At 46.4% G+C, this 25,905-nt stretch overlaps 2 protein-coding genes across 2 annotated transcripts; one reads left to right on the forward strand and one right to left on the reverse strand.

Moving 5' to 3' along the window:
- Positions 1-1,241: 1,241 nt before the first annotated feature.
- spag5 (sperm associated antigen 5) lies at positions 1,242-17,095 on the forward strand (the record flags this gene model as incomplete). The annotated part of the gene is made up of 26 exons (XM_080859248.1): positions 1,242-1,283; positions 1,451-1,561; positions 1,665-3,128; positions 3,399-4,033; positions 4,181-4,370; positions 6,067-6,183; positions 6,297-6,389; positions 6,866-7,000; positions 7,333-7,452; positions 7,580-7,672; positions 7,775-7,909; positions 8,424-8,517; positions 8,897-9,044; positions 9,486-9,536; positions 10,016-10,190; positions 10,524-10,657; positions 11,170-11,338; positions 11,883-12,006; positions 12,298-12,384; positions 13,046-13,172; positions 13,611-13,743; positions 14,900-14,980; positions 15,279-15,428; positions 16,423-16,497; positions 16,858-16,938; positions 17,024-17,095. The coding sequence occupies 26 exons, from the start codon at positions 1,242-1,244 to the stop codon at positions 17,093-17,095; spliced, it is 4,836 nt and encodes a 1,611-aa protein (XP_080715374.1).
- Positions 17,096-19,519: 2,424 nt separating this feature from the next.
- On the reverse strand, positions 19,520-20,593 carry foxe1 (forkhead box E1; the record flags this gene model as incomplete). The annotated part of the gene is made up of 1 exon (XM_080859398.1): positions 19,520-20,593. The coding sequence occupies one exon, from the start codon at positions 20,591-20,593 to the stop codon at positions 19,520-19,522; it is 1,074 nt and encodes a 357-aa protein (XP_080715524.1).
- Positions 20,594-25,905: the final 5,312 nt, after the last annotated feature.

Here is a 25,905-nt window from a genome sequence, read left to right on the forward strand (position 1 = left end):
TTCGGCTGCAGGCCACCGGCAGACGACCCAGCATGCCACTGCTTGAGAATTTAAAATTGGCCAGTGAGATCAAAGCCACTCCAAAACCTACTGGAAAGAAGGAAACACTTCTAAAAAAAAAAGTTTTATTAGCACCTTAAGTGTGAGGTTATAAATTACAATTGTCTCTGAATACACTTTAAACTTGGTTCTAAATGAGAATGTGTAGGAATGTTATTTGAATTAGCAACTTAAATACAAATGACTTAATATGATTCACTTTTATAAATGGTCAAGACTGTCAATGTATTTCATTTTCAGTAATTTTTTTTTTTTTTTTTTTTTTTTTTTTTACAATAAAAGGTATTGTGTATTCGGATTAATTTCTTTGTGAAGTCCGTTTTTTCATGTCACAGTCTTCGAATCTTTGGTTTCACTCCGAAACGATAGGGGGAGACATAGCTATACACCTTACAACATAAAGCTTGCCAATAAGTAGCGAAGAAGAAGGATTTTGGCCAATAGCGTTTGATCGTCCCAATGTTTGAAACGATAGACGAGGCAGGCGGTTGAACTCAAAACAAACACCTTAGCTAGTTTACAGCAATTTCATCTTAAAGGTGAGCAATTGTGTGAACTTTTAAGCACATACAATGCAGCTTCTGTTTTTGAAAGGATATACCGGAATAGCAATAAATATCATATATTGAAGCGTTAAATATTCAAAACTGTATGGTAACAAAACAATACAGTGAGCTGTCACTCTTAGCTAGCTCATACTAGCTAAATGTATCATCTAACTTCAGAAATGGTAACGTTAGCGTAATATTAGCTGTAGTAGACCTACTGAGCTAGCTACCTGTCTAATTTAATATTTGTGTTGTATATAGTCGTCAGATTATGTTTGAAGACCCTGGGCAAATTTGCCAGGGAGTAACAGTTAATCCATTAATCAACTGGCAAACGAATTTAGGCTAACTAAAATATAATCGGGACAGGCGAACTTGTTTGATTAGATTAGTTAGATCGGTTAACTAAATAACGTGACTTAGCCTCTAGTTACATCTCTATTTCTGGTATTTTCTTACACGATCCCGAAAGAACGCTTTCCTTAAGAGCACATAGGGGAGTGCTACACGCTTATTTACGCTAATATACATTACGCTAGATCACGATGTAAGGGATTGAAATTATTGTGGGGACTATATTTTACACCCTAACCGTACTCTTGTTTTCAGACTTGGCTTGGGCAAGTGCGAAGAATGTCCACGTTACAAGGATCGCATGTCAAAGGAGTAAGTGCAGTAAGATTGTATTTCTAATTTTTAAAGAAACAATTATCAACCCTCCTTACTTTGAAACTTGTATATTGAATGAAATGTTTTTGCTGCTATTAAGACATGCAATATATTGTGTTATGCTTAATAACTCAATACATTCTTACATCTGACATTATTCTTGCCTACATCAGCCTGTGAGAACTCCTCTCAGAAATGTGCAAAATGAACTCCTTGCCTCCCAGCAACAGACCCACAAGAACAAATCACTCATACTGTCTGAAAGAACTACACCTGAAAAAAAGGTAATAACCCTCTGTTGTTGGTAACCAGCTGTTTTGTTCCATATTCAGTGTGTTTTCAGATTGCTCAGGGCCTAATTATTAACGTTTTGTGCATTTCAAATAGGGTCACATCACAAGTAGCCACTCAGCAGAGCACTATGTTGAGGATAGCACCAGTGAGGTGCAGAAGATCCATTCTGCTCCCAAATCTACCGATGAGACCTCACAAATGGATCCTTCTAGCAGCCCTACAGACGACCAGTGTGCCTTTACCGACCGGGAAGACATGACCTACACTTTTTTAGGAGGAGAAATCCAGCTCTCTGATACATTGGACACAACAAATGCCACTCAGGGCATTCCACTGGACAACAGCAGTCATTCTGTATGTACTGACGGCGAACTTGAAGAGGGAAATATTGAGACCTTTCAGGATGGTGAGCCCCATTTTGATCATCCCTACTATCAGGCAGAAAGAAGCACCGTCTCATCCAGCGACGTCCTCACTGTTGCTCCAAGTGGCACACAAAGGTCTGCTTCCCCAGACACGCTGACTGCATCACATCCACCTGTTACAGACACAGACGGGGTTGGTGACATCACATTCAAGTCATTCGTCTGTTCTGGTGTGGAGGTTGAGGTCCCGGGTAGTCCTGACGAAACATCTGAGCTTTCAGCTCTTTTGAAGAACCTGACCGTGGAGGGCCATCAAGCTCTTTCCCAGAGCAATGGAGGTTTGGATGAAGATGCAGATGTGTTGTTTAATTGCAGCCAGCATGTAGATCATCCATATTGCAATGTGGGAAAACACACGACCGGGGACCCTGCCGTGTACTTGGGCCATGAGGTGTCCCATAATTTAGGCCAAGCATTGGAAGAAGACCTTGCTTTTCAGATGCATTCTCAAATCCATGCAGAGAGCTTACCTCATTTTGAAGAGGCAAGTACTGATACAGGAACAAGTAATGGACATAACGGAGACATCACATTCAAGTCCTTTATGTGTACGGGAGGGGAGGTTGATATTTTGGTAGATGCGTCCAGACTATCAGAAAAATCTGTTGTCATCATGGAGGAAAAGATGCTAGAAAACAGTGAACCATCTGTTTTCAGTGTCACCGTACATGAAGGGGAGACCAGTGCTGTTGTGCAATCTGGAGAAGGCCATGCTGATCATCCTTACTGTGAGATCCAGATGTCTTCTGCTTGTGATTCCCCCGCAATTGATGCATCGTTGGAGATCCCCGTTGTTGCGGAGAAGGCAATGGATGAAGAGAGTAGTAGTGATCAGATTATTAACAGAGAAGAGAGCGCAGTGCTGTCATATGTCCAAGACACCAGTAGCTGCACCAATGATGAATCCTCAAAGAGTTCAGCACCTGTCACTCAAGACCATGTGATGATGACGACGACAGCGGCATCACCGGCCGGCTCCCAGCATGCACTGCAGGAGAGGAGCAGTGATGGCGACAGCGCTCTGGGCTCGTCTACTAACCCCTTCCAGGCCTTTGAAGGAGAACCAGAGGAGATGCGTCGGGACAGCCCCCTGCCTGCGCTCGGGGAGACTCTGTCTGTTCAGTTCCAGGAACTCTCTGCCCCCTCCACCCCAAGAGCCTCCTTCTTATCCAGGAGCCTCCTGCAGGACCCTGCCCCCTCCACCCCAAGAGCCTCCTTCTTATCCAGGAGCCTCCTGCAGGACCCTGCCCCCTCCACCCCAAGAGCCTCCTTCTTATCCAGGAGCCTCCTGCAGGACCCTGCCCCCTCCAGCCCAAGAGCCTCCTTCTTATCCAGGAGCCTCCTGCAGGACCCTGCCCCCTCCACCTCAAGCGCCTCCTTCTTATCCAGGAGCCTCCTGCAGGACCCTGCCCCCTCCACCCCGAGAGCCTCCTTCTTATCCAGGAGCCTCCTGCAGGACCCTGCCCCCTCCACCTCAAGCGCCTCCTTCTTATCCAGGAGCCTCCTCCAGGACCCTGCCCCCTCCACCCCGAGAGCCTCCTTCTTATCCAGGAGCCTCCTGCAGGACCCTCCGGACGACGAGCAGGACAGCCAGCTTTGGGCCGGAGCCCTGGACAGCCCCCTGCCGCCTCCACAGCTCAACTCCACAGCCCTGCCCTCCAGCCTCATCTGCGTGTCAGTTCCCCCCTCTCCCTCTCCGCCTGCCCAGACCCTACGAGTCGCTCCAGAGCCGCCGCCCACGGTGCCTTCAGCGCCTCTTGCGGTCCAATGGCCGACGCAGTCAGGCCTGCTCGGGGGCGGGCCGCTGCAGGAGCAGATGAGGCAGATGGCAGAGCTGCTCATAGCGGCGTCAGGGAAGGTCGCCCCTCAGCCCACGGCGCTGCAGTGCCACCCCGCCACCCCAGTGAAGCGGCAGAGTGTGTGTGTGGGGACGACGCCACTCAAGTGTGCGGAGCGCAGCATGAACACATCGGTCGTGCCGGAGGTGGAGGTGCCCGTGGCGGACGTTAGTACCAGCACGGACTCTCTGCTCTGGAAGTGAGTTCCCCCCGTAAAGCACGTTATATATATAACGCCGTCTGTGGTCTTTTGTTTTTGTTTTTATGTTGGTTTTCTCTTTCCCCTCGCTCCCTCCCACCCTCCCGTCTCTTTACCTTTCGTTCTCTCTCTCTTTTTCTCCTCAAGTCTGAGCCCTGGGTCTCTGGAGTCTCTCCCGAGAGCAGAGCTGGAGCAGAGGCTCACCTCCTACCTCATCATGTCCGAGGCTCTGCTGCAGCAGGTGGCCTCTGCCCGCGCCCAGCCCCAAGGCGTAGGACCGGCGCCCTCTGACCTGCGCGACAAACTCATTCAGACCGACCACACGGAGCTCAGCCAGGTAGCCACACACCCTGCACCCCTTACATAACCCTTAACTCATTCAGACTAACCACACGGAGCTCAGCCAGGTAGCCACACTAACCCTAACCCCTAACATAACCCTAACCCTAAACTCATTCAGACCGACCACACAGAGCTCAGCCTGCACCCCTAACATAACCCTAACCCTAAACTCATTCAGACCGACCACACAGAGCTCAGCCTGCACCCCTAACATAACCCTAACCCTAAACTCATTCAGACCGACCACACAGAGCTCAGCCAGGTAGCCAGACAGCCTACACCAGGGGTCGGCAACCTTTTGTATCAAAAGAGCCATTTTGGCCCATCTCCCGCAAAAAAATTTTTTTTTGGAGCCGCAAACTTTACCCCCTCCCCCCTCCGGAGACGCTAACGCTGCGCACCGCACAGACATTTTTTGTGACACTGTAAAAAAAAAAAGTAGTTCGTTGCATTCATGAAATTATAAAACAACAAAGAGACAGCTGTTGAAGAACATTTTATTGCTGTTCTAACAGGAAAACCTCAAACTCTTATGAAGAGGAGAAATAACTTTGAAATAAATCAAACATAGAACGAGTATAATAAGTCTAAACATAAAGAACACCTAAACAGGTAAACATAGGTTTGTTGTCATCCTCTTGATTTTTCCTCGGCCACAGCAATAAACCATCGAATCTGAACAAAAAACAAAACAACACAACATCTCAGTTTCTAAAATATATATTTTTTGGTGAAAAATAATAGCCTATTAAATGGTAGTGTCCTCACCTGTTTAATGTGATTTCTGTTTCTGAACATCACTGCTGAGCTTTTCTATGTCGGGGCTGTATGACGTGACCTTCATCTTAACGCAGGATTGCAGGCTGACATCTGTGAGGCGTGAGCGATATTTTGATTTGACATAGTTCATGTTAGAAAATATTTGCTCGCATAAGTATGTGGATCCAAAGATGGACAGGACTCCAAAGGCATACTTCTTGATGTTGTGATAGGTTTCGGGAATTGCATTCCATGTCTCAAAGACAAGTTTGTCGGGTTTGGGAAGGTTTTCTATTTATTATCAAAATATAACGTACTGAAACTTTAATATTCAACACACAGTAGGTCTACCACAACATATATTAGCTTGTAGCTAAATAACTTTTTGACTACGAACTTTAATGCTGTAAACCCTTCTCGCTCAGTATTCGTTTGTGCAATTGGCTGTCAACGGTGGATGCTGCTGATTGGCGGCTCACTGGCATGTCCCGCCTCCTGCCAATGGCAGCATCTAGGCTACCTGATGCCAGATGCCAGTTAAAGATTTAACTTCTACTGGGATTAGCCACCTGCAAATCAACGAAGCTTTGTCATTCACTCCCCCCCTCACGGTAGCACAATTGCGCATCCATTGCGACCTCTCGTTTAGTTGACGATATATATATAAAAAAAAAAAAAATTTTTTTTAAAGAAAACTGCAGGGAGCCACGGCTGAGTGGCTAAAGAGCCTCATGCGGCTCCAGAGCCGCAGGTTGCCGACCCCTGGCCTACACCAACACAAGCACTCTTGATTTCTTGTGTCAGACTTGATTTTTTTTATGATGGAAAAAAAACTTTACTTGCATACTCACCAGCATTTGTTCCCATTATCAGTGCTTAGGGGTGTCAAAACCATGTTGATGGCTAATTCAAATGTGTGTTCACTGTTTCAGATGGAAACCTACAAGGATCTCTACGTTATCGCCCTGGACAAGATTCAGTCTCTTCAGCTCGACCTCCACGAGCTTGAGAGCTTACGGCACAACATGCAAGCCATGTCATCTAATATGGTGGGAGAGAATGCAATAATGCTATTGTAGCTGTGTATATTAGCGCCTTTTTTTATGCAAGAGTAAAGTTTTCACATTCTGCTCATTAAGCTGCATGGCTATATATTTTATAGGTGGCCATCAAGACGGATACTGAGGAGGCCTTGAGTAGCATGAAGGATATTGGCGATATTGTCAGCGAAGATCAAAAGGACATGTCGAAACAGGTAAGTCATTCCCTTGTCTGTGGTGTCTGTGATAACTGTGAGTGTGTCAGGCCGTTATGTGGGACTGTGATACTTATCCAACTCTTCAGAGAGCACCTCCCTTCCTAACTGGCAACTTGGCCTTAACTTGCTTAAGCACTTAAGCAGTGACAAGTCCCGCACTTCTTTTTCTTTCTGTGTCGCTTTCTATTTCTTGAAAAAAAAAAAAAAGCAGTATTTATTGTTACACCAGGTTTTATCGCTCTCAGCTTGACTGTTCTCTCTCCCTTGTACGTCGCTTTGGACAAAAGCGTTTGCTAAATGTAAATCTCTTGTGGTCCCATCACATGTGTCGTGCAGGTGTCTCAGATGAAACACACACACACACACACACTCACACTCACACTCACACACACACACACACTCACACACACACACACACCTTTATGTGGGACTGTGATACTTAATCTCTTGTGGTCACATCATGTGTCGTGCAGGTGTCTCAGATGAAGGCGCTGTATGGGGCGTGTCGGGAGACCCTGAGGAAGATGCAGCAGAAGACCAGAGACTGCCTGGAGCAGAGAGACAGCATGAGGAGCAGGATGGAGGAGGCCCTGCAGGCCAAAGAGGCGGTAAGAGTGATGACACATGCTTCACTGCTGGCTGCTTTTATTGTCATTTTCATGAATGGACATTTTTTGGATACTGCAGTGAACGCCTCTTCTAATTTTTTGTATGTATTTATGCGTTAACTTGAAAAGGGCCAGTGTACATTGATTAACATTTCCCAGAAAATGTAAATGCACCGGAATTAGCTAGGTTAGCTGGTTTTCATCCGTTGTCCCCTTGGCAGGGCATGACAGAGAGATATGGAAATAAAAGAAAGAAATAATAATAAAAATGACTAAAAGTGTTATAACAACTGTGTGTTATTGTCATAAAAAGCTGCTTTTTGCCTCTCCAGGCCTTCAGCGTGGTGGAGCAGTTGCGGGGTCACAGTGCGGCCCGGCTTGCGGAGCTGGAGGAGAGTGTGGGCTCTCACCAGCAGCTCATGGAGGCCCTGAGGCACTCCTGCCCCCTGCAGGTCAGTAGGGAGTGCTGCAGCTCTGCTGCCCCAGTCACTGTGGCACTCTGCTGGGGTTAAGAGGGCCCCCCCAGTGCCTGCCGCTGATATAGTTTGTTCACCCTTTTTATTATCCTTTTGAACACAGGCGGCATTAAACAAAGACTATGTGGAGACTCTCGCTGAAGCAAAGGAGCTTTTGAAGGCCAAGCTGGAGGACCATGCCAGGCTGCAGGAGGAGGTACGTTTGCACGCTCCCAAGCCAAGAGTTTGGAATCAGCGTTTCAATGGGTGGCTGCATGCTGATGTGTCTGCCCGTGTCCTCGTTTGTTTCCGCCTGCAGTTGGGGAGAGCAGGGCACCTTCTGCAGAGGACCAGGCCAGTGCTCCTGCACCTCCACCAGAGGGCGTCCGCCGCCGTGGAGCAGAGTGAGCAGTGCCAGGCCGAGAGGGAGCAGGCCCTGGAGGACAGAGACCAGGTCTGAGGTTCAGCACTGCAGCAACATCAGAACCATGTCTCAAAGATCTTTCTGTAGATTCTCAGCCTGTTGAGGTTTAGCACTGCAGCAACATCAGAACCATGTCTCAAAGATCTTTCTGTAGATTCTCAGCCTGTTGAGGTTTAGCACTGCAGCAACATCAGAACCATGTCTCAAAGATTTCTTTCTGTAGATGCTCAGCCTGTCCCTCCCAGTTTCAGTTTCAGTTTGTTTATTTGATGAAGAGGGACAGTGTTCATTAATAAACATTAAAATGTAAATGCACCCAATTATAGCCAAAAGGCTAGTTTCCATTAGCAGTCCCCCTGCCAGAGAGAAAATGGCTAAACAACTTTTTAAAAAGGCATTAACATATGTATCAAACATAACATTGACAAAATAAATTCCCAATATATAAATTCTACTGAACCCACTAATGCTCTCATTCCTGTGTTTTTGTTGTGTTTTGTTGTGTTGATTTGGGTTTTTCGCTCTAATTGTATCAATGCCACAGATCCACCAGGAGTTGGAGCAAACACAAGAAAGTCTTCAGGATGCAGGGCAACAGATCGGAGACCTGAACACTCAGCTGACTATCTTGAATACAGGTTAGCCAGCTGTCCTGTTTGACCTCAAGTGTACCTAAAGCATGTGGTGGTGTCTCTGAATGCGGGGCGGTGTGTGTGATCGGTGAGACCCAGCTAACCAGTGGCTGCTCTGAATGCGGTGCGGTGTGTGTGAGTGGTGAGACCCAGCTAACCAGTGGCTGCTCTGAATGCGGTGCGTTGTGTGTACGGTGAGACCTGTGGCTGCTCTGAATGCGGTGCGGTGTGGTGTGTGTGTGAGCGGTGAGACCCAGCTAACCTGTGTCTGCTCTGAATGCGGTGTGGTGTGTGTGAGCGGTGAGACCCAGCTAACCTGTGTCTGCTCTGAATGCGGTGCGGTGTGTAAACGGTAAGACCCAGCTAACCATTGTCTGCTCCCCAGAGATGGCAGTGTTGCGGCAGCAGCTGGAAGAGGCGGAGGAGGAGCGAGACCAGCTGCACAGGCGCAGCACAGAGCTCTCGGCCACCGTCACCTCCACCATGGCCTCCTACGCCTTCCTGGAGCAGGCCCTGGGCAGCGAGACCAAGAAGTAATAATAATAATAATTCATTTTATTTTTAACGCACTTTTCATTCAAAAGAATCTCAGAGTGCCTGAAGTGGGTTCAGTCTCTACACTCAGTGGAGACAACAGCCTCTACACAAAGTAGTCCCACTCTCTATTGGATGATTAGTACATTTAAAACTAATCAAATAACTAACAAAAAGTGTATTGATTAACATTATTTTGTCAAATATTAGTAATTGATTAGTAATAAGTAGTTAATTTATTTGTAGATTATTTAGTTATTATTTAGGAATAAGTAGTTTTTTTTTTTTTTACAGTTGATGATTTTGTTGTGCTCACTTATCTGAGGAGGAGTCACTTCTCTATCAAACGGCATACAAACAGTTTACCCAATCAGGTTTAAGTGCTGCTTTGGGAAGAATGTGACGTCTGTAATTCTGCCTGCCTGATCTGCCCTTTTTAGAATGCAGCAGTCAATGCATGAAGCCAAGGAAGCCAGAGAAGCAGTCAGTGGGTAAGTCCACACATTCATGGGCTCAACTCAGTTCAATGATTACAAACGGTACCAATAAAGAGCCAGTACGTGTCCTGACCATCTGTTCATTTCATGTTTCTGTTCACTGATTCATTTGAGTTTGGACGTTAAGTTTGTCAGGCATCTACTGAGCTTGGTAGTTGATGTGTCTCTTCTTTTTTAATTTTTTTTTTTATCTTTATTGAGGCCAACCGGTTTCAAACGTCATAGGATACTTCTCCTTTCACATCATTTCTCTTATGATGTACAGGTGACTGATATATATAGGAAAAACAAAACACAATAACAAGGAAAGAAAACCAAATACAAAAATATGACTACAAGGATTTTTCATCTGTGTCACTAATGCTGTGTCTCTTCCTGAGTAGTCTGGAGCAGGCTCTGGAGGTCTCCCAGACTTAAAGTTGTCAGGCATCTACTCTGCTTTGGTAGTTGATGCTGTGTCTCTTCCTGAGCAGTCTGGAGCAGGCTCTGGAGGCGTCCCAGAGGGAGGTGGTGGTGCTGACCCAGGCCGTGGCCCAGAGGGACAGCCTGGTGAGCGAGCTCCGTGCCCAGGCCGAGGTCCACACCGCCCAGCTCCGCCAGATGCAGAAGCTCAAGGCCGAGCTCTCCAGCTCCAGGGAGATGAATGAGGTGAGTCCCACCACGGAGCTGCACACGTGGGCTGGGTGGGTGGGTGAGTGAGGCGCCGCTCTGACTTGCAGTGGGTGCTGACTGCGTTGTGTGTGTGTGTGTGTGTGTGTGTGTGTGTGCTGACTGCGCTTTGTTTGTGTGTGTGAGTGTGTGTGTGTGTGTGTGTGTGCTGACTGCGTGGTGTGTGTCTGTGTGTGCGTGTGCGTGTGCGTGTGCGTGTGTGTGTGTGTGTGTGTGTGTGTGTGTGTGCTGACTGCGTGGTGTGTGTGTGTGTGTGTGTGTGTGTGTGTGTGTGTGTGTGTGCTGACTGTGTGTGTGTGTGGCTCTGACCAGTTCCTGCAGATGGAGAACGAGATGACGCGGGAGCAGATGGCGGAGAGCGAGGGGATGCTGCGTACCCACCTGCAGGGCCTGAGGCAGAGGAACCTGGAGTGTGAGGACCTCAAGCTGGCCCTGTCCCAGCTCAGGTAAGCTACACCACCCTTACGACCGTTGGTTTAGTCTAAACGCACCTGTTGAACTGGGGGTCCTTTAAAGAAGCATTATGCAACAATTGTACTTCAGGATTAGGGTTAGGATAAGCATTTTTACCTTAAAAATAACAGCTTGAAAAAAATTGGGGCGCTACAATGACTTTTAATATGGAGAATCGCCACCGTGCCATTGCCATACCAGGGTCCATAGGCATATAACTGCTAGATGTAAGATTGCCTGAAGCTGCCCGGCTTTTTAATGTCTACCGAACTAGTAAGTAGCGTATTTGCCGTCTTGCTTTGTCTTGTGGTGCACTTGCTTGATGTTTGACTGTGTTAGGACAGTTGTTGACTAACTAGTTTGTCATAATGTCAAAGTCAGCACATTTCAAGAGATTTCGTTAGTTTTAGCCGCTAGCATATCGTAAGTGATTAGCAATTGATCCGGAATGCTACTTTAAGCGCACCTGTTTAACTGGGGCAGTGCTTTCCCTGTGTCTGTGCAGGCAGGAGCGGGACTCCCTGTCGGAGGAGCTGGACAGCACCAGCAGCAGTGCCCGAGCCATGCTCCTGAAACAGGGGGAGCAGCTGGCCCACGCCTCCAAACACGTCACCATGCTCCACCACCACATGCACTGCTTCACCAGCACCCTGGAGCTGGCACTCTCCGCTCAGGTACACACACACACCACACACCTCACACATACATACACACACACACACACACACACACACACACACACACACACACACACACACACACACCACACACCTCACACATTCACACACCTCACACCACACACAACACACACACACACTCTACACATACACACCACACAGGTACGAACCACACACACACACACACACACACAAACACCACACACACACACACACACACCACACAGGTAGACGACACACACACACACACACACACACACACACACACCCCACCACACACACACTACACATCACACACTACACATCACACACCACACATCACACACCACACATCACACACCACACATACACACACCACACATACACACACATAAACTCAGGAAAGGCCAACGTGGAACAGCTAACATGCCCTGACCTGAATTTACAAGGGACTTAAGTGTTGTGCTCTCTTTGTGAATGTGCACTGAAAAAAAAAAAGAAAAGGTAACTTTTGAAAACGGTTAAGTTTTTGTGTGTGTGTGTGTGTGTGTGTGTGCAACAGGGATCAGAGGCCTCTACGGGGGAAAAGTCTCCTAAGCAGCCAGCCTCATTCGTGGACTCCATCTTGAAGGCCATCACCCATGAGGAGGAGCAGGAGCCGTCTAGCCAGACTTCTGCTGACACAGGTGCCACTCCAGCCATCACTGTTGCACTGGAGAGTCCTTGCCTAAACACAGGCTCTGCTGTGTATCCATAGCGTCTGATTCTAAATAGATGATCACACAACCGGAAATGAGTGGAAAGAAAGGCGTTCGTGCTCTTATTATATATTTATAATCCTCAAAATACTTTCATTCAGGATGAGTCACACTAAAGATATTAAGAAATAGTACATTCCCAGTTGATTGCTTTTTAGATGTGATTATTTCGACCCTGTTATTTGTTTAACTCTTTAAAGTGTGTATTGATGTTGTCAGCAGTGGAGGATGCCCCTACGGATGGATTGGGCAGCACGTGCAGTGCCTTCTCCCGAGTGCCATCCACCACACCCAGGAAGGAGCGAGGTACTGACCCTGTCACTGATCATGTGTCAGCGTTCACACATCCAGGCCCAAATCATGTTGTATACACTCTGTGCCCATATGTCCTGCACCTCATCATAGTGGACACTCTGTGCTCATATGTCCTGCTGCACCTCATCATAGTGGACACTCTGTGCTCATATGTCCTGCACCTCATCATAGTGGACACTCTGTGCCCATATGTCCTGCACCTCATCATAGTGGACACTCTGTGCTCATATGTCCTGCACCCCATCATAGTGGACACTCTGTGCTCATATGTCCTGCACCTCCTCATAGTGGACACTCTGTGCTCATATGTCCTGCACCTCATCATAGTGGACACTCTGTGCCCATATGTCCTGCACCCCATCATAGTGGAGCCTTGACTCTGAAAGCCACACAAGCTTTCTGCTTAACAAGAGGGTTTCTTTCTGCTTATGGGTTGAAGGGTAGGTGTGTGTGTGTATGTACAGTACCAGTCAAAACTGGTAGATAACACTTTTTTTTGTTTAGAACATCATTCCATATGTGTTCTTTCGTAGATTAAATGTATTCAGTATTAATCTACAATGTAGAAAATAATAAAAGTAAAGAAAGCACTCGTACTGTATGTGTGTGTGGAGGAGGATGATGATGATGAAGATGTTGTGCCCTTTGTTAGCAGCGCAGGAGAGCTCAGTGGTGCAGGTGGTGACGGAGCTGACGGAGATGTTCACCAAGCTCACCACCACCATCCAGCTGCTTCAGCAGCACCAGGACACCGACCACGAGAAACTCCACAGAGCTAAGTAAGTGGCACTCAGTAAGTGCTGCTCTGGTGTGTGTGGTGTGTCTGGTGTCTGTGTGTGTGTGTGTGTGTGTGTGGTGTGTGTGGTGTTTACCGACCACGAGAAACTCCACAGAGCTAAGTAAGTGTCACTCAGTAAGTGCTGCTCTGGTGTGTGTGTGTCTGTGTGTGTGTGTGTGTGTGTGTGTGTGTGTGTGTGTGTGTGTGTGTGTGTGTGTGTGTGTGTGTGTGTGTGTGGTGTGTGGTGTGTGGTGTAGTGACTAAAAATGGATTCCTTGTATATGCATCCATACGTGAGTAAAATCAGGATTGCTTGTGCTTCAGTAGTCATTGATGCTGTGTTAAACCCCTGCTCTGTCTCCACCCCCTCTCTCTCTCTCTCTCTCTTCTTTCTTTCTTTCATTCTCTCTCTGTCTCTCTCTTGCTCTGTCTGTGTCAGGGAGGAGCTGCAGGAGGAGCTGCGAGAGGAGGCGCACAGGCACCGGCAGCAGGAGCAGGAGCTGCGGGAGCAGCTGCAGCGGCTGCAGGCGCAGGTGGAGAAGGACGCCGCAGCACTGCAGCAGAAGGCCCAGGTCAGTTACTGGCAACTAGTAGGGTTGGCAGGTCAGTAACTGGCAACTAGTAGCGTTGGCAGGTCAGTTACTGGCAGCTAGTAGGGTTGGCAGGTCAGTTACTGGCAACTAGTAGGGTTGGCAGGTCAGTAACTGTCAAATAGTAGGGTTGGCAGGTCAGTTACTGTCAACTAGTAGGGTTGGCACTTGGCAGGTCAGTTACTGGCAACTAGTAGGGTTGGCAGGTCAGTTACTGGCAGCTAGTAGGGTTGGCAGGTCAGTTACTGGCAACTAGTAGGGTTGGCAGGTCAGTTACTGGCAACTAGTAGGGTTGGCAGGTCAGTTACTGGCAGCTAGTAGGGTTGGCATTGCCCCATTTGGGTTGTAGGAGGCTGTGAAAAGATGCAGGAGTCATGTGTTAGGGTAGCCTGGATGCCAGACCGAATTTAGCCCCGCCCACAAAAGTTGAGGTTAGGAAATTCGGTCTGGCACTGCTCCGTTGGGGAGAAATTATCACAAGGCAGGATTCTGCCGGACCAATCAAATTGTCAGGGCGGGCTTTATACGATGATGGACAGATGATCAACCGTAACACTTTCAACTACGTCACCAACGTTTGGGTTGAGTTCGTATTCAACAAACGTGGCTGCCGCTGGAGAGCTAAAATTTGGGGATTCAAGTCTGTGTTAGAAGACATTGACAGCGCATTCATTTTGAAAGAGGAACAGAGACACGCTATCAAGGTATTTGTCGATCGAAAATATGTTTTTGCCGTCCTTCCTACAGGATTCAGTAAAACATTCAATCTCCAGCTACGTACCACCCCGTTTTTTTCCCATTTTTGTAACCGCCGCCACGCCCCCTCTCCCCGTGCACATATACAGCCTATAACACTTCAAACCGTCAGGTTTGGTCACTAACCTACCTGTAGCTATTTTTGGCAGTGTAATTATTTCGCTGAATATGGGTGTACATGAGTATTTCTGGCAATGCAACTTGGCTATTCAGACTATTTAAAATTTCATGTCTATTTATAGCTCAGCTTGAAAATGTAATGGTCTTTTTCACTTTGAAAATGCAAATCAGATTTTCTCCCCGTGTACCACCTGAACCACTTCCGGTACCCCTGTGTTAGGGCAATGTGTAAGTCATGAAGTTCAAATTTGTTTTCTTTCAGGACGAGAAGACACTGAACAAGCTGTGCGGTGAGATGGATAAGAACATGGAACAGGCCCAGAAACAAAGAGCAGAGACCATGGTGAGTGCCTCTTCTCTACCACGCCATGTCTTCACTGGGAACCAGCTGGAGGGGAAAAGCTCCCTACTGTTCTCCTGCATGGCGCTGCATGGTATTCACAAACACACACACACATCACTACCACACTGAACCACACACACACACACACACACACACACACACACACACACACACACACACACACACACACACACACACACACATCACTACCACACTGAGCTCCACACACACACACACACACAGTCACTATTAAACATGATGGTGGGGTCATTTGACTGCATGCTGTGATGATTGACAGGAGCTGCGGAGGGAAGGGGCGGAGTTACGGCAGGCGCTGCAGCAGTCTCAGGTGGAGGCTCAGGCCCTGAAGGAGGAGCTGAACCGAGCTGTCGGCCAATCAGCTCCCAGCACCAAGGCCATGGATGAGAGGATCCGCCTTCTCAAAGAGGTTTGTTGGGACACAAAATAATCTAATGTTGAGCTTCTAGTGTGTGTGAACGCAAAGGTGACCTCACTTCCAGCACATGACAAGTGGGGCCTCAATGAGTGCACATTGTAGCTGCCAAATGTGAGGACCTGCCTGATGTGAGTCCGCATGCGCAAACTTTGCGACACTATTGTAGTACAACGAGCCAGGTAATGCTGGTGGTGTAGGCTACAGCATGAAGTGGAATGACAAGCGCATTTGTTTACGTTTGAAATCCACCAAGGTTTATGATGTTAAGCTTCATGTTTATTGAATTATTAGTTAAGCAGTGCATTCATTAGCCTACTAGTAGCAGTAATACAACATAGCCCCATATGTTGACACTGAGCCTTATGCTGTAAACCGTTGACAAAATTATAAAACACTACGTTAAATAAACCTACATTATGCGTTAAGAGAAGCCAGATACGTTGATATTAAACCATGTATGAGAATGCACGTCTTGGATAGTTTGCTCCTGAGCCTTCTGCCGTAAACCGTTTGTGTTTGCGCATGCGGACTCACATCAGGCAGCGGCGGACTCACATCAGGCAGGGTCCTCACATTTGGCAGCTACACACATTCTGTGTGGGACTAGTCATTAAGATGCTGTATAGTTTATGAACAGCAGGGGGCAGGCCATTCCACCTTTGATGAAGCCGTAGCTCTTCTACTCAGCTCTTCTCCACAGAATGCTGCAAACAGTTGCAGTACAGTTCCAAATATAACCTTATAATCAAATGGAAATATGAATAAGCTAAATAAATAAACATTATTTACATGCATTTAGAGACCTAGAGATTATTTACTAGAAATGACCATTCCTCTCTTCACAGCTTGTGCCATTTGTAATGTAGACTTTAGTCAGTTACCAGAACATTCTGTTTGCTATTTGCATTTGTTTTCCACGGGTGTCACTTTCCACCAAAATGTCCTGCCACAGTTTGACAGCGCTTCCCATGTTCTGTTGTGACAGGTGGAGAGACTGAAGCAGAGTCTGGCTCAGGTTGAGGAGTCCCGGTCCAAGCTTATGGATAGAGCTAAGAGACACGTAAGTCCCCCCCCCCCCCCCCCCCCCGTTTCTTCCATCCCTTTGCCTCACAGACACCCTTCCTTTCCCCTTCTGCAACACAACCCTCCCCCTTCCCCCCTTCCCACCTTCCTATCTCCACCCGGCCGACCTCAAGCAGATGGGTCCCCCCTTATGTGCCGTGGTTCTGCTTAAGGTTTCTTCCTGCCTCACAGGGAGTTTTTTCCTTGCCCCTGTTGCCATTGTGCATGCACTTAGGGGGTCTAGGCTCTGGGCTCTGTTAAGCGCCTAGAGGCAATTGTATTGTTATGGTGCTATACAAATAAAATTGAATTGAATTGAACTAGAAGCCTCTCTCATCATCAATGTCCTCCTCTGCAGCAAACGATCCACGTGATGAATCAGAACAAGCTGGAGCGAGAGCTGCAGCTCCTGGACGACATGATCGAGACCGTCAGAAAGGTGAGGGCTGACTGTGGAACTGTCACTCATCTTTGTCACGTGACTTCCAGTTGAGCTGCATGTTAACCTGTGTCTCTGTTCACAGACCATGGCCTCTGTGCCTCATGTGGTGGAGAGCTGTGTGGAACTGCAGAAACTGATGGAGTTTCTTGGATGAAGATGTACATATAATTGTATTAGTATATATTACATGTATTGTTTTAGTGATGGGGATCGTTTTTTTTAAACATTAGAGGAATAAATAAAGTTGTTGTTTTTTAAAGGAAGATTTCCAGTTTGTGTGTGTGTGTGTGTGTGTGTGAATATTTTGGACCAGCCAGCCTGAGAATCTGCCATCTGTGATGGGTCTTTTAAAACATTTAGCTGTAGTAGGAGCTGATGGACTATTCTGAGAGCATTCCAAACACATGCAGGCACAGATGAACACCTACACCTGAGAAAGAAGAACGCTAATGTGGTGGCAGGCTTCTTCTCAGGCCTTTGGTAGTAGCCTACTGTCCATTTTCAGGTGAGGCAGTGTTAAACGTTCGTTGAAGTTTTAAAACTATTAAAGTAAAAGTATTAAATGGCAGTATATTAAACCCTTAATTAAACCCTAAATAAGCCTTTAGTCTGTATTTCCAAAATATTTCTAGTGATTCCACATACTAGAATATACCATAGCAACATCTTAAGAGGAGTGGCTTCTAACCGACGAGACTGTAGCTGGAGCTGAAACCCCCGCCCTACTGTGACTTCTTGAGGCACTCTACCATCCATGATGACAGCCCTCTGCATTATCCCTCAGAACGCCCCTAATCCCTGCTGTCAAGAGCCAGTGCAGTGGGGGGGGGGGGGGGGGAGGGTCTGGCTGCCTACTCCAGACACTGAGGTGCATTCTTATAGTTTGAGTGTAACAAGTCCCCCCAATTCATCATGAAGTGGCAGTGATAGTGTGATCTGTCAGAGCCTGTAAAACCCTGATTGAGATGAAATGCTTTTAATCTGCATGTGTTCATTTTCCTTTTCGCGTTTCGGCTGCGCTTCACTGCCTCTCAATGCGTAGTGATTTGCCTGGGTTCTCATTTTAGTTTTTCCAAATTATGGGCTGACTGGCGATGGGTTCTCAATTAGCTGGAACAACGCGCGCTGACTACTCGCATTGTTTTCTTTATTTTTCTCTTGGAACATAATTAATACCAAAGGTATCTTGTCAGTTGCTGTTTTGTGTTTCTGCACTGCCGTGCTGAATTAACCCATTAAGCATTCCTAGGAAAGTTTCTGTAGTTTGTATGGGCATGTTTTGATACTCATACAAAGCAGTATTAGGATTACAGCTCGACAAGTGAACCCAAGTCCTTTATCCAGTGAGGTCAGGCGACTGAGAGGCAGTGTCGTGTTCCTCGTCAGTTCCTTAGCCTGATTGCTGGGTGTTTCTGTCCGATTAGCTGAGGCTGAGGGTTGAGTGCTGCTCCGTTGTTCAGGTTTGCTAACAGGGTCTTGGGGCAGCGCAGCACCCAACACACACACACACACACACACTCACACACACCCAACAGAGGCTCCAGACACACTTCATGTTAAACTGAGCTGAAAGACTGAGCGGGCAACACAATGTCTGAACCATAAATCCCCAGTGTGTGTCATTCTAAAAAGCGGTTGGGGGGAAGAATGAGACGTATTGTTGTATTTATTTGCGCGTTTGAGCGTGCCATTTGTAAAGCGTTTTCTAAATAAATGTATTGCATAGCTGTTCTCCATTGTTTGGCTTTGAAACCAATGAACGCTAATCATCTGGTGAGGGCAATTGTTCAACATTTTAATTTCAAATTTCACAACTGCATCAGTGGATTCGACCTGAATTAGGTTATTTTATTAAGGTTTTGGTGTACCCATCAGATTTCTACATTTTAAGACAAATTAGACGGATAGGGTAAGCAGCAGCTTACAAATTAAGACAAATTTGAACTCCTCTTCAGAATTATTTTATGCAGACAAATAATTTACACAATTCAACAGCAAAAAACAGTGTTTTCCCAAAATGTATACACTGCACATATTACTGAACATGAAAACAGTTGATCACAAATACATGCCATATTAAAAGGTTAACATCACTGCTACATAACCACAGTAGACATGCACGTGTGCTCAGTATTTAACCACAATTGACAAGCACATGTACTCAGTATTTAACCACAATTGACAAGCACAGTATTTAACCACAATAGACATGCACATGTACTCAGTATTTAACCACAATTAACATGCACATGTACTCAGTATTTAACCACAATTGACATGCACATGTACTCAGTATTTAGTACTGAACTAAGGGTTCCTAGCTTAATTAGATCACCACTAACTCTAAATCCCAGGTTCTGTAGAAGTTAGACAGTCACTCCAGTAATATATTATGTCCATGTCCAGTTTAGTTTTTATGTTGCTGCTGCGTTAGAGTCAATCTCCTCACTGCGAGTTTTGACTTCAGGAGAAAAATGAATTAACGGATGCATGCTGTCCACATTTTCACCATAAACAAATATCCAGTAGCCTACTGCAAACTCAAGAGGTCGTGTCCGTGTTCCGCTGGTGTTTATCTTTAAATAGCGGGCACAAATCTCTCCATGTTACCAGAGTATGTTGGAGGCCGTAGGTAGGCTCCTGGCCCGGCGTTGTTGTAATGCGCAAAAGAGCTCAGCTGGCCCGGAGACGCTCTGCCGTACGGATCCCCAACAGGGTCGGCTGCCATGGGCGACGACCCCGTGATGGCCAGCCTGCCTGATGGGCCATAGGTCTGGCAGCTGCTCTGGGAGTACAGCCCCTGTGCTGGCCCGTGGCCGTGGCCGTGCGTGGTCGGCCCCGGGTACGTGAAGGCCATATGGCTGGAGGCCGAGGTGCAGCGGGGGTGGACGGAGGCGCTGCTGCAGGGCTGGCTCTGGTAGCCGGGGCTGGCCAGGCTGCAGGAGGCTCCCTCTGGGCTGAAGCCTCGGCAGGGCTGCTGGACCACCATCTCTGGGCTCTGGCCCAGGGCGCCGTGGCCGTGGGGGCTGATGAGGGTGTTGATGCTGAACACGCGGGACTGGCCCGAGCTGAAGCCGGGGGAAGAGGAGGGATAGTAGGTGGGGGGCAGCTGCTGGCTGTACGGCGGGCTGACGGCCATGTTGGAGTATACCGTGTTGCCGTAGGCCGAGCGGGCGATCTGCACGGGCGCGAAGACGGGCGGCTCGTGCGCGTAGGTCGAGTAGGTGGTGAAATCGCAGCGCTTGAAGCGTTTCCTGCGCCTCAGGAAGCTGCCGTTCTCAAACATGTCCTCCGCGTTGGGGTCCAAAGCCCAGTAGTTGCCCTTGCCGGGCCTGCCGGGCTCGCGGGGGATCTTGATGAAGCAGTCGTTGAGGGTCAGGTTGTGGCGGATGGAGTTCTGCCACTTCTTGGGGTTGTCCCGGTAGAAGGGGAAGCGCTCGGTGATGAACTTGTAGATGCCCCCCAGCGTGAGCCGGCGGTCCGGGGAGTTGGCGACGGCCATGGAGATGAGGGCGATGTAGCTGTAGGGGGGCTTCCCTCTCTGCAGGGGCCGCTTCCGCCGCCGCCCCTTGGCCGTCTCTGGCGTCTGGGGGTTGGAGACGGGCAGAGTGGTTTCAGACGGGGAGTCTTTCTCCACCTTCACCACTGGCATGGTGGTGTGGCAGCTGCTGCTTACTCTATCAGTCAGCTGGACTCTGGACAGCCTTGGCTTGGCCTGGCCTATCTCAGCTAACTCCCAGGCCAGCCTCAGGCATTTAATATCTTTCTCTCAAGTTAACAGATGGGGATACAAATTGTATACAAGAACAAGCCCAACCTTCTCAGAAGGGCAAGACATGCATAGAAGGATGACTTACAGATGCCGTCATACTGCTCTGCTCAGCTCAGCGCGGGGCTCCTCAACGAGGGGTAGACTACTCCAGATAGATAACGATGATAAGCGTGACCAGTACAGCTGTGTACATTCAGAGACGCTCCGTCAGTCGGGGCCGACCTGTGGCGTTGAGTAAGGAACAGTTCAGTGCGTCTCATGCCAACTTGTTTTGAGACGGACTCGCAGCAGCAGCAGCAGCCCTGCGTTGGGGTGGAATGAGCCAGAACAAGTGATAGAATGTGTTACCTGAGGAGCACACTACCTGACTTGTCAGGGAGCCACACCTCTCCTGTCACAGGTTTGCGTGATGGTAGTCATGCCTCTGAAAACTGAGAGGCAACAAAAATGCTCTTAGTATTCATGGCATTGTAGTAATTGTACCATTCAACGGGATCTATCTTTTCTGTAACAAACAATGTAGTCGTAGGTGTGTTCTTTTCACCAATATTTGGATAATTTTGTATTAAGTTTTATTAAGTTTATTAAGAGAACAACTGGAAATTTTTATGTAAGAAAAAAAGTTTTTATAGTGATAAACCCTGGGCTGAATGCGCTGAGGTTTTTTTTTTATTGCCGGTTATATTGTTATTCCATTGTCAGTATGTCTGGAATTTTGACCAGCAATGATGTCTCCACTGAAGGAAAAGATACCACTTCTGTAGGGTCTTTATGAATATTTCTGAAGATATTATATGTATTATATAATATTATATTTAGATATGTATTATATCGATCTTGTTTATTGCATTTGTGCCCTGGAAAATTAACAGAAAGATCAGATGCACAGAATGTAGATAGAAAACAAGTAAACTTCTTTTCACTGTTCCTTCAAGTCATAAAACAGCTTAATTAAAAAAAGATTTTTATATTTTACAATAAAAACAATATAGAGCACATTTTGGATGGTCACCACATGTAGGGTTTTTAGTGCTATGGAATTAATTCCTTAAAGTGGAATCAATAAGGAATCAAAATTTCAATACAACATATATTTATTACGTATTTATATACAGTACATTTTATTGTTTAGTTTAAAGGTTGTACATGTTTGTTTATGTTTATGTTTATGTTTATTCAGTTTATGTGTTTTCCTTGCTTTGCCAATCATTTTGATGAATTAGTTCATTTAGAATAATATTCATAAGGAATTATCCGACAGGAATTAACAACAACAATTAACACAACAACAAGATATTTACAGTTTCCTTACTTCAGCCAGTCTCCAGGCTCCTGAATTAAAAGGACAGTTACGTTTACATTAAGGTGTTTTCTTTTGTGCAAGTGGGTTACCCATAGTTTATTTGAAGAATGCTCAAAACACAACAAGGTTCATTGTTTTGGTCTAAATAGGTTTTCTTTGGGCACTTTTAAACCTCTTTAGTGGTAATGTAAGCTCCATAGTGTTTTGTCTGCACACCCTTGTTTGTTTTGCCACAGTGTTTGAAAGCCCCATCTGTGTTAAGAGATGTAAATGTTGGCCAAATGATACCATGCCTGTGTTGTTACAGCATGCAAAGTCAGACCATTCTTCGTCTTTGGAAATCACACAGCTGCTTTTTAGGGCTGGCAATTATGAAAAATAGTTTCTAGTCTCTAGGGCTTAATTCTTCCATCATTACAATTTCAGTACTAGATCTATCTATCTATCTATCTATCTATCTATCTATCTATCTATCTATCTATCTTTCTATCCTTCTATCTATCTATCTATCTATCTATCTATCTTTCTATCCTTCTATCTATCTATCTATCTATCTATCTATCTATCTATCTATCTATCTATCTATCTATCTATCTGTCTATCTATCTTTCTTTCTTGCTAAGTTCTGTCAGCGCTGATTAAATTGTTTTGACAGCGTGCTCTATCTGTTTGTACCTGTCTGTCTGAGATATCAATGAACGTATATGTAAATTCATGCATTTGCATGTGCTTTATTTGATTTATAGTGAAGTGGTGATACACATGTATTTACATTGCTCTCCATCTTTTTCCATTTGAGTATTATGAACAGTGACCATGCGTAGGGATCAACTTTGGTCAAAGCCAGAGGACAGAAAGGTCGGTATGTTGTGGTGAACCTCAGAAGAGGCCACAGCAAGCCTTTCAGCAAACACTGGGGCAGACCCAGTGGTGTAGTCCAGGGTATACGCAGGTATACGGAGTATACCCACTTATTTTTCAGTCAGCATTGAGTATACCCACTTCTCAAAACAGGGCGTTTATCCTGTGCTGTATGGGCTGCTTAAAAAAAAATAAGAGTATACCCACTTCTCCAGGGACCACTACACCACTGCTGGGGCAGACCCCTCTGCCTGTGCGGGGGGCGAATGCATAGGGCTTGGGTTGAGTGGAGCCGTGAGAGAGGGGAAGGGAGTGGAGCGGAGTGGAGTGGAGTGAAGCAGAGTAGAGCCGTGAGCCCTGAGGGCTTTGGGCTGCCAAGCGCCTGTTGACAGGCTCAACCTGTAGGCTGAGTTCTGGGCTTTGCTGGCCTTCGAAGCGGAGCTGACACAATGAGTCTTTCCACGGAGGTGGAGTCCGCCCTGGGTTTCCCATGAGATTCCATCTGACACAGTCACCTGTCATCTGCTTGCAAATCTCCAACGTGCTAAGCTATTTGGGGCATTTTTTTTTCAAATGGCCATCCGCCCTTATTGTGAGCTTTCCGGGTGGAGTCCTTGCGTTGAGTGGTGGTGGCCAAGCACACATACCAGTGAGCACCCCGACGCAGCCTCCGCCTGGATCACACCATTTCTGACTGCAGCATGCTTTTCAAAATCTATCTTCGTTCTGTCAGGTGAATTAATGTGATTACCCAACAACAGGCTATACAACTTGATCTCAGTTACTGCAACATGGGTTGCATTTGAAGGCCATCATTCATCATTGTTGTTCAGGAGGGCAAAGGCACTTCACTGGTGTATGTAAACCAGGTGCTTGTGATCATAGTGCATGCAAAAGGCCAAAGACTGCCTTGTCGGAGCAGGGAGCTTGGCAGACTGGAGAGGGGACATGCAAATGTTCTATTAATCCCACATCCATCATTGAGGACCAAAACAAAGAGTTACAATAAGACACAAGTGCTACACTTCTGAATCACCATATAGATCTTGCTACGATAGCGTGGGTGCGCTATGACTACGGGCGATTGTATTTTTGGACATGCCGTGGGAGGCACTCACAGAGGATGCCCAAACACTCAGTCACATGTGCCTTGTTAACCACCTTCAGTTGAGTCTGAATGATTGTGTTAGCTGACTGAAAGCGCACTGCTAATAGCCAGCATATGGCCTCCTCAGCTGGACCCCGATGCTGGGCATCCAACCTGGTTGTGCCAGGTGCCTGGCTGTGCAATTTCAGTCAGTGTCTTGTTTTTTTTCTCTCTCATTTGCAATTTATTTTATCATGTCATAAACTGGGTTCATTTTATTTTCATCATAATACAGCCACAGGTAAACAACATGTCCCTGCCTTTAGACAGTGTACTATTAAGAACTCGGTGTAATATTTGAAATCTAATTTGTGCTTGTTTTCCTGATTATTTGGTTCCATTCAGCTGTCAGGTTCTTTAGTCATCTGTTTCAGTTGTTCACATAATGACTCCCCTCCTACCACAAAGGAAAGCTCATCTGCCTTGCAGAACCTGGAGCACGAGCAGGTAATACTCAGCCCTGGCCATCGTTTCATATTATTAGTTCTGTGCACATTGTCATGTCTACATTGTGATGTACCTCTCTCAAATGATGGGTCAATGCAAAGACTGACATCCTGACAATACGCGCACAATCCTTACAAGATCACTTTACATTTATAAGGTCATCCACTTAATTACATTTACGAAATGACGAGACGAACGGTATGAATCTGTAGACGCTTTTCATTCAAATAGAAGGCATCTGTCCCCAGAAGAATAGACTAATTTGTCGTCACGGTACAGAGCTTTTGTGCACGGATGATGGCTCTAATAAAGGCCTTTAATGCCAGTGACAGTTTGATGTTAAATCGTTTATTTGCATTGGGTTGTGCCTGCAGCAGACAATTCTTCATGCTTGGTGAGTGAGAAGAATAAAGATGACTAACTCCACAGACATCTTGAGGATGGAAGGGGGTGGAAACCAGTCATACAGCAACATAGTTCATGTCTCTTATCGTACGGTTCCCTGTACAGTAATGACTAGTAATAAACACACTTTGACTTTGACTAATTAGAAGTTATAAGAAAGGAGTGATGAAAGAGTGATATAAGAAACTGATGTGTATTTTTGTGTGAGTGAGTGAGTAGAGCTAGGGCCTTTGCAATCGTATTGAGAAAAGGTTCTTAGAGAAAAGGTTCTTCTGTTCTTAGAGGTAGGGTTAAGGGAACACTTTCCTGTAATGTGGTGCATCCCTCTGGAGCAGGTAAGTCCCATTAGAGGCTAGTGAACGGATGTTGCCCTGATGTGACCTGTTCCAGATCAGGTCCGAACCGTTGAGGAGATATGTGTTAATCAGGCACATGCTCTATTTTCTATTCAATTGGCTTTCAAAGCATTATTTATTTATTTATTTATTTATATATATAATTAATTGTGAAATGTATTTCCACATCCTCATACTGTATTTTTCACCACCATCACATTAAGCAGCCATTGTGGTGCAACAAACTGCAGAGGCCTCCCAGACGTTTCTGTTCTCTTCAGGCAGGGCTGCTCCATTGTTCCACTGTGTCGCTGTAACAGACTCTTGTGTGAACGCTTACTTCTCGGAGTCTTGGCAAGCCACATTCCATTGTGGAACGACTCCACTGCCAGCTACGACTCCAGTGTGAGTGGATGTTGACAGGGCTTGCAGGAGATGATTTTAGAGAACACACAGGTACCGAAGGACCTTGTGGCAAGACATTAGATGACCTTGTTGTTTCTGTAAGGAAAGGCTTTAGAAAACATCGTAACAGATTATACTGAACAACGTTCTCCTGTGTGTACGTACGTGTGTGGTGTGTGTGTGTGCGCGTGTGTGTGAGTATGGGTTGTGTGTGTGTGCGTGTGTGTGAGTATGTTTGCATGAGCATATTGATTCTTGTATTGTGTCTGTCTGCTTGCATGTTGTGAGT

Source organism: Sprattus sprattus (genome assembly GCF_963457725.1).
Source record: "Sprattus sprattus genome assembly, chromosome: 20".
In the NCBI taxonomy this organism is placed as follows: Eukaryota; Metazoa; Chordata; class Actinopteri; order Clupeiformes; family Clupeidae; genus Sprattus; species Sprattus sprattus.